The 9,588-nt window shown below is 53.1% G+C and overlaps 1 protein-coding gene across 1 annotated transcript in view; it reads right to left on the reverse strand.

The window, feature by feature from the left end:
* Positions 1 to 8,370, reverse strand: part of CREB3L2 (cAMP responsive element binding protein 3 like 2) — a gene marked incomplete at its 3' end in the record, with an annotated part of 76,228 nt that extends 67,858 nt beyond the window's left edge. Inside the window, exon 1 of the mRNA XM_082309581.1 lies at positions 8,213 to 8,370. Within this exon, the coding sequence (XP_082165707.1) occupies positions 8,213 to 8,320 (108 nt within the window). The remainder of the gene's footprint in view (positions 1 to 8,212) is intronic.
* Positions 8,371 to 9,588: the final 1,218 nt, after the last annotated feature.

Here is a 9,588-nt window from a genome sequence, read left to right on the forward strand (position 1 = left end):
ACTCCTTACTTGACAGAGCATTTTTATCCTTCCTGCACTCATTTAGCACTGATATAACTCAATGCAGTAACTCTTTTCTGTGGTCACAAGCTACGTTGGACGGGTCACAGAGAGAATGACAGTCCCGGCTACAAAGAGCTCAGTATCTCAGACTGGAGACAGCAGACACAATGCCCACCTCTGCTACACCTTATTAAACCTCACCATTTTTGACTTGTCTTCTTTACTGCCTATTACTCGTTTAAGTGAGGTGAAAGGGTAAGATATTTGCCAGTAAAAATGTGGCCATAAGCCAAGCTTACGTTTCTCATACCGTTTCTCTCACTTTCATACAAGACAAACAATTTCGCAGCCGAGACAGCCTCCACTTTTCACCAGCGCTCGGCATCACGGATTGGTGGCAGCACCATCGACCGGATCCAACATCAGTGCTTCTTTGAAGCTCAGGTCTGTCCATTGCTCTGCTACATATCCACACTCTTCTCAAACAACCCTTTTTCCTACTGATCCTTGAACAACTGCCTCCTCCAGGTAATCCCCTTTCTTTCCAGTGACATCCAAATAATAGTCCACTGGTATCAAATAAATACACACACATCAGGATTACATCTAAGCACAACCCATAAAGCTACCCAGACTATTCCCACTGCACATTCCTTTAGCCCAAAAATGCAGTTCCACCACCTGTTCCCCAGTCAAATATTCCTACCTGCCCTCTCACATCAGCACCAGTACCTGGGCTGCTACAGGGTAACCTGCATCAGGGAAACGATACCCCTTGAAAGCTAATTTCTTGCAAGAAAGTAATTTTACAACTGGATGAGCTCCCAGGCAGCTGCCACAACAGCCTGAGGTTACATCCAGGTGCAGAACCGCACTGTCAGGTCTCGTCACTCAGAAAAAACACAGCCAAAGGGCATCCGGAAAGTATGATTTCTCATCTCCATGATTCAGAGAGAGATGAATAGGGAGCAACAGCAGAAATGAATGTGCCCTCCCTGAAAAACGAGATGCAGAGCTCTATTGCGAGAGAGCCCCTCGGGGATCCACCCAGAACCCATCTCCCTTGGAAAAAGGAGAGCTGCACTAGGGAATTGGAGGAATTAAAGGGAAGACCTCATAAGCTCAGGGTAGGCAGCCAAGGCAGCCTGTGAAAAATGCCACCCGGCGAGGTTAGTCACCCTATCTGACTGGCTATCAATAATTGCTAAAGTCTCACCCACAGAGCGATCCTTCTCCAAAAGGGAGAGAAGCAGCCGCCGAAGACTGAGGAAACAGTCTGTCTATCTCCAAGTGCAGAGCCAGCCAGATAACTCGCCCGGTCAGAGACAGAGGGCTACTTTCAAAGGACCGTCTCTTCACTTTCAAAGCAACCACCAAGTATCTTAGAGGTACCTTGGTAGCAGAAGCACCAAGAGAAAACAAGCCCACAGTGACAACGACCGCACAGCGCTTTGGAGGGACAAGCAGCTAGCAAGATGCAGCACGAGCTAGGTGCCTCAGTCCTTACTCAGAGCGCCAGGTAGGTCTTCAGCCCTTGCACAAGCAGGGCCATGGGAGCCGCGTTGCAAACAAGGTGCTAGCTCATGAGGCAGGCATCCCCCTGCTCCCGCCATAGCGAAGCCGAGCACATCCACTGTAGCTTAGCTCTGCAAAAAAAGCCTGTTAAGGGAAGCTTACAAGCCCCCCAGTCCAGAGGCACCCCCTTGTGTCACCACAGCACAGTCCTGCTGCGCACAGTGGCTCCTAAGGCGCTGAAGCTATTTTATTCTGCAGTAGTTACTCCCCTCCCACATCTGTCAGACAGCTCGGACATAAAGTGGCTTTGTCTGGTGGTGGTATAGGTGACAGCCACACAGCAGGAAGCAGAGACAAGCTAAGAGACAGCCAGAGCTGGTGGTACATTGGTCAAAGGCCTATTTGCTTATTTTTTTTTTATATTTATTTTTATTTTATTTGTCACCGCTGGCCTGAAGATGATCTGATCTCACAGCATACAAGTAAAAGTATGAAGGCAGACTTGTCAGGGAGGAGAAATACAGCACATATTAACTGCTGCAGCTGAAGTCAGAAAGCAAGAGGGACACAAAAAGATCAAATTAAAAAACTGCACAGCCCCCACTGGGATCTGCAGCTAGTCAAATTGGCCTCTTCCACAGACGATTATAAAAAGTGATACTGCTTTAATAAAAAAACTGGTCATCTCCCCCCCAACCACCCAGGACAGTGGAAACTTACTTAGCCCCCAGCTATGAAAGACCCCAAAGAAGGGACTCTCTACCGTGCGAACAAAGACCTGCAAAGACCACAAGTTCCCCCCATCCCTGTAGATAAGTTAAACAACTCCAGACACAAGAAAACCCTGTCTGGTAACACCGTGAATGAAATTCCTTTACCCCAGCTATCGTGCAGGATCTGCTCCACGCTTAACAACGACTCGCCTTCCAAAATAAGGAAACATTTACAGAGGACAGCGCAGATCAGTCACGTCCATCAGGAAAAAAAGTAGTAGTTTTGTACATTAAACACTGGCTCATTCTTATCTACCATGCTCCAAAGTCAGTCCCAGGACAGACTAACATTTTTTTCCAGCTCCCATCCTCACAGCAGATCAAGCACTTCACTATACAGTTACAGCCAGTCCAAATGAAACCAGCCAGCAACTCAATACCCTTATTTTTCTAATTTTAACTGTCAGAAAATACGAGGGTAAAGTTTCAGAGTATCCACTTGTGTTTATCTGAGCTTTTAGAAGAACTGTAGATCATTTAGACCTATTAGGAGTACCTGACATACCTGTTGGCACACTGAAGTGGTTTTCTTATTTAAATTTGTGAAGAAAACGGGGCAGGGGGGCGGGAAATGGCTTTCAGTGCAAGGCAATGAATACAACTAGTTTTGCTGTTCAGCAGTTGTGACCTTGATTTTTTTAATGTAGAAAGGCATTCTCAAAACTTAACACTACTACTTTGTATGAAGCCTGTATACAACTATTTAAAAATCTCACTTTCATATTTTTCCCTATTTACTGAAGGATTTTGGCAAAATCCCTGAAAGTACTGATTTCACAAATATTTCACCTGAAGTTAACTGCCTGGTCCTCCATATGCAAGTGCATATGGAGATATGGAAGAAAGAATGAGAGATTTCAGCTTTCTTGTTAGAAGGCAACAGGCCAAACCCTACTTTTAAATAAATGAAGTACCTTCCCCCAACCAAAATAAAAAAAAAAAAAAGGCATCAGACTATATTGACGACAGCTTTTACAGAGAGCTACATGCAGCCACCACAAAATAAGATACAGCCAGCTCTACGTCCATACATGCTGCGGTAACCACAACTTTTAATTAAATACACACAGGTTGTAAAAACCAAGCACTGTCGTCCATTTACATTAACTATTGCCACTGCCGTACTCCAAAAACTAGAGGCGATCCCTGGCAGCTCGTTCGGAGGCAGCATTTCTGCAGAACTCATCAGAACACGAAGTAACAGCGACCATCGTTTTTGTGGCAGAGGAAATGAGTCACGGCAAGCTCCCTGTGAGGTTCAGAGGCTTGTAACGGGCAATTTTTATCTGAGGAAAGAAGGCCGGCTCAAAGCTTCCCCAACTCATCTTAGATGACAATCACAACCCTGAACACTAACCTTCAGGGGCAGATTGTTTTAGTTTTGCTCTCGCAGGTGGATGACAATTTGGTAGCCGAGGCCTGGGACACCTCCTCCGCTCATGCCGACCTACACTGCACCCATATTCCAGGGCTGAGCTGTCCACAGCATCACCAGCGACACGGCGACAGGCTTGCTGAGCTCAGACACCGCTGAGACAATGGCATCAGCAATGTGGTATTTGAGGCATTTCAATTTTTTCATATGAGCTTCAAGGTCAATAGTCAGGCTCTTTAAAGAATAAGCAATTTGGGCTACTTAACATTTGAAGTATCTTCCAGTTAACCACTCATCATCAAGACACCCACGACATGACATCTGGGAATTTAGTCCTAAATATTTAATCCAGCCGCTGCCCCCATGTACCTGTAGGGCAGGTGCAGTTCTACATCTGCCACGCCAAGATCATAGTCATACTTACATTCAGCTGCATTTTGCTACCATCTGGAAGCAGCAGCCAGCAGCTAAGGTGTTAAAATAACCATGAAAATGGGGGGAAAAAGAGATTGACTCCTCAGTATTAAATAAGGAGGTTTTAAATGTCAAAGGTTCATAAGAACCATCTGCCTTTCAGCTGCCATCCAGCAATAGGACAGGTAGCTGGCATTTCACAGCGTGTTTTTCAGACTTATCCATCTGCATCAGATCTGGCATTTGTCACTGAAGATGCCATCCCAGCCGGGCCGCGTACAACCGCGGATCAACGCCAACAGAGACCCACGACCGCAAGCAGAGCTCTCCCACTTCAAGCCCGCCTGCATGGTACGGGAAGTAACAGCAGCGGCCCAAAGGTGAAGAGTTTGCAACCTGGCCGCACTTCTGCTCCCTTTGGGCAGTGGCAGGCTTTGCGCCTCCTTTCTGCTCGACTGCCAGGAAAAAGAAAAATCATGTAAGAATAATAATAATAATACCTTGCACAATGCCAGGGTACGGTATTACTGACACACAATCATAACAAGCTACAGGGCATATGAAGATTATATACGCAGACACATCTTATGTGCCATGAACACACCTCTGGGAAACCTTTCAGCCTTTTCTTAGATGGGGAAATTAAGCCACTCTGGAAAAATAACCACTATAGAGCTATCTGGCATCCAGGTGATTACTATAAACCGGGAAGACTTTAATGAGCCACCTCTAGGACTGCTGCCTGCCAACGCCAGAGAGAGCTGAGCTCCTCGAGGTCCCAGTTTCTCCCAGCACAGCCGATGACATCACCAACAGCACCAGCGGAGTGAGGGAACCGCTCCTCACGCTGCTTCAGGCACTGGTGAAATCATCAGCTGTTAAAGAGAAATGTAAATCCCCAGGGAGGCTGGATTTCAGCCCTGGTAATTAAGGCAGGTCGAGTATTTAAGTGGATGCATACTTTCACAATTGTCTACTAGCTACAAATCAATCAGAGCCAGGAACAGCCTTTATGGTCGTAAAAAGGTTAAAATTTAACTTAAAATACACAAAAGGCAGCTGACACATAATTCTCACTGTGCCTGTGTGCACACACAGGTCCGACTGCCAAAGGACACAGATCCTTCAATTCCTGCTTGTGAGCTCTCCCCTCAGTCATCGTCTTCTCCCTCCTCGCCCTCGTCAGCCCAGCTCATGCTCCTAGGGCTGGGTGACGAGCCCGGGCACCTTTCCTAAGCCCACTGACAAGTCTTCCTGAATGCAGACTTGCACATCCAGCTGTGAGACACCTCAGGAGTGCACAAAAACCAGAAGATGCCACAGGGCACGTCTTCCTCAGCCGTGAGGATGACAGCACAGGCGGTGGGCACTCACATACACAGAGCATAGGAGGGTCTGCTCATCACCTTGATCTTTTCAGAAACACCCTGCAATAGGTTTACAAACACAGCAGAACCAGCTGCTTCAAACCAGTCCTCCCAGATGGAAAGCATAAGCCAGGAGAAGAACAGATGTTTCATCCAGAGGTTTTTGTTTGTTTGTTTTGTTTTTAAAAATGATTCTATGAAGCTTTGGCCAGAGGTAAATGGGAGAACTTGTGTTTGATGATATCAAGCACAGTATTTTCCTCCACACGGCAGGATGCACTTTACAAAAGAAGTTTGACAGGCAGAAACATGTGCTTTTTTTCCCCCCAGAGAATGATAATTTCAGAAAGCTTAAATTTTTTCCTTTAAAGATCCTAATACCCCACTACACCTACTTTATCCATAGCATTTCATTGCTTTTATTTTTTTACTGATAGCTTCTTTCGGAAGAATTCCAAAGCCAACAAAAAAGATAAATTGATTTCACACTTTTTATTTGATTTTAAGGTGGTCTAAATAAGTCTTAAACACCTAAAAATTCCTAAAAAAAAAAACAAAAAACCACACAAACAAATCAATGGTAGAATGTTACCCCCAAAGGGGGGGGGGGGGGGGGGAGGGGGGAGTGGCACAGCCCAAGGTTTTGCAGATCCGGGTATGAAACACACATCATTGCAGCATTTGAAGCTTAAAATCCCAAATAAAACTTGAAAACAGCAGAGGAAAAGCAACACATTTCCGTCCACCAGACAACCAGGATGTTTTGTTTGTCACGCTACACTTAAAACCAAGTCCCAGGCTCCCTGAAATAGGGCAGAAAACACACATATCTGTGTCACTGCAGCCACAAGTTCTAGACCAAGCACAAGATCTCCTTCAGGGCACTAATTAAAAAAAAAATATGAGAACACTAAATAAGAAAACAAAAGTCAAGGGTGGCAACTCCGTTCTCATCACAAGGATCCAAACAAAACAGGGGGAAGTATCCCAGCACAACTGTAAAATCCGAGCGGGAGGACTCTCCGAAGAGCCCCTCATTTCATTCACAACGTTCCTCTTGTTAAAGAAAAAGACTGTGCCTTGTTAAAGAAAAAAAACACAAGAAAACAGCTGTTTGAAGGAAGAGCTTTCCATTATTAAGTGTTCCTGCTGGCTCTTTAAAAAAAAAAAAAAAAAACCACCATAACACAGGATTGCTTTTCCCCGGATCCATCAGAAGATACACATTGCGCAAGAAAGCCCAAGAATTTTCAACAAAGAAGCCAAACAACATTTAAAGACAGTCACGCGTGCAGCAGGCTTGCTTCCTGCTGAAAGGACATTCGGAGCTTGTGACGGACACGATCCCGGATCAGTGAGGCCACCCCGCACCACACACAACAAACAAGATTTTTCTTGTTTGCCTTTCACGACTTAACACCAAGATCTCTGCGCAGCGCCAGCACGCTGCCTCGCCGCGCATCGCGCTGGGGGATCACCATTGCTCCCACGAGGAGAGGTGGGTCCCTCTCTGTGGGGTGACTGTATTTGCACATCGCTGTCTTAGGTACGAGAGAGAAACACAGAGCACACACCAGCAGCTGCCCAGCACCTTTCCTCAGCCTCTGTGCCACACGCTAGTCACCGCCACCATGTTACACTGGGTCTCCATTCGAGCACGTGCTCGACAACTGCGCCAAGCTTGACTGCCCTGTGCTTTGCACAAACGGTGGAGTAGAGGAGCCTTCCGTGCACGCTGTCCCAAAGCGGTCCTGCTCGCTTCCACTTAGGATTTGCACCTACGCAGCTTTATAAAGCTGTATCTTTGCACTTGCAAAAAGCCTCCGGATTAACAGAGAAACAAGAGAGCAGAGATAACAAGACGTGTTTCTTTGGGGTTGTCCTAACCATGTATTTTGCACAAGCAAAAATATGGGGAGTCCAACCAAAAAAACCCAGAAACTTCATGCGCTGGCCCTCAAAGCCACTCAAGCAAGGATTTCATCAATACCTTCAGAAGAGCCCTCAGGGCACACCTATGGGACAGTCAACTTTTCCGACGCTGGCTCGACGGGCAACGACCAGGCTCCGAGCGCCGGGGCCGGGGAGCCCCTCGGCTCACGCCGCCCGCCCCCGGCTGCCGGGGCCTTCTGTCACCTCCCTCCTGCGCTGGGGAGGCCGGGGAGCGGGCGAAGCCTCGCTTCGGAGGGGGAGACGCGGCCGCCGGCTCCTGGTGGGACCCCGGGAGAGGCGGGCAGCGCTGAGGGGGAAGAGGCAGCCCCGGCCGGGGGGAGGGCCGCCCGCCCCGGGGAGGCGGCGGGGCCTGGGCCGGGCTCCCGGCCGGCGCGGGGGGACGGGGGGCGACGGGCGGAGCGAGGGGTGCGCGGCCCCGGCGGCCAGGAGCCGCCAACGGCTGCGGAAGTTGTGACACCCCGGCGCAGACGCGGCGAGCCACGGCCCCAACGCCTGCCCGGGGCGCCGCGCCCCCCCGGCCGGACCGGGCCCGGAGAGGCGGGAGCCCCGGGCACAGGCGGCGGGCCAGCACCGGTCGGCCGGAGGCCTGCGGCCGCGGCGCCTCTACCCGCCCGGCACCGACCCCCACCGGGACACCCCGCCCCAAGGGGAGGCCGAGGGCGCCCGGCACGGCCCTCGCCACAGCCCCCCACAGGGCGGCCGCCCGCGGGGGGCGCCCCAGCCACCCCGCCCCCCCGGCGGCTCCGGCCGGGCAGCGCCCCCCGGAGCCGCCCCCGCGGCTGCGGCCCCGCCGCCCGCCCGCCGCTCCTCACCGTGTGGCACAGCAGGGTGTCGGGGTCGGCGGGCTCGCACAGCTCGCTCAGCTTGCGGTCCCAGTGCAGCAGCGGCGGCTGCTCCCCGCCGCTCTCGCACACCTCCATGGCGGCCGCAAGCAACGGGGCACCCCGCCGGCCGATCCGCCGCCCCCCTCTGCCTGCCCCCTGCCCACCCGCGGCGGCCGGCTCACGCCGCGCCGCCCGCTCCCATGGGCCGCGGAGCCGCTCGCCCTCCGCTGCCGGGCCCGGCGCCGCGCTCAGGCCGCGTCCCCGCCGCCACCGGGAGTGTGCGGGCGCCGGGGCGGGCGGGCCAGCCCCGCCAGCTGCGCGCCGCGCCCCCGCCCCCCGCGCCCCCGCCCCCGCCCGGCCACGCCCCCGCCGCCCAGGCCGCCAATCGGGGGCGAGGAGCGCGGCCGGCCGGCGGGCCGCGCCCCAGCCGGCGCTCGGCCCCCGCACGGCTCCAGCTGCGGGGTGTGGGCGGGGGCTCCCCCCGCGCGTCACGGCGCGGGGCGGGGGGGGAGAGCCCCGTGCCCCGCGCGGCCAATGGAGCGCCGGGGGCGCCGAGAGCGACGGGCGCGCCAGCCAACGCGGCAGCGACAAGACTGCAGCCGCCGCGCGCCGCCCCGCCCCCGCCGCGGCGGTGTCGGAGGGCCGGGGCGGGCGGCCGGCGCTGGGCCGGGCGCGCAGCGGCGCCTGCCGGCGCGGGGAGCTGCCCGCCGCGGGGGCAGCGCGACCCCGGGCGGACCCTCCCCCGGTGCCCGCCGCCCCCTCCCCAGCGCTTTGGCTGGGTCCTCCAGCGGTCACCGCGCCGGGCCGGGGCAGATCCGGGGGTTCCCCGCCCGCGGGAGCGCCGGCGGGAGGCGGGGGAGGCCGCCGTGCCTCAGTCACAGGCCGAGCGTTCAGGGGGAACGGGCCGGGGCGGCCCCCGGCATCCCCTCAGCCCCCCCGCTGCCGGGTCACACAGACTTCGCGGGGCTTACGGGGCTTACGGTGTGAAGTCACCGGGCACTTGGTCTTTTGATTCAGTTAAAAAGGAAGCATGGAAGACGGGAAACGCTCATGATTTGACACGGCCGAGCGCAGCTTACCCGCTCGTGAGAGACGGGTCAGAATGTACCTTGCGAAAACCAGCTGCTTCAGGATGAACTGCAGCTCGAACCGTGCAGCCATGGCATTCGCAGCAAGGAGCACGCTGCTGACGGACCGACACCGCTCCCAGCGCGCTAACCAGCCAGCAGCGAAAATAATCCCAGTCAATAGGAAATCCTGGTATTTTAAGACTTGCTTTCATGCCAAGCAGGGACAACGCCGACATTTCATCGTTGTTTAAAAATGAAAGATGCCAAATCTTTATGATTCAAGAAACTGGGCAT

Source organism: Platalea leucorodia (assembly GCF_965183815.1).
Source record: "Platalea leucorodia genome assembly, chromosome: 4".
NCBI classification, from domain to species: Eukaryota; Metazoa; Chordata; class Aves; order Pelecaniformes; family Threskiornithidae; genus Platalea; species Platalea leucorodia.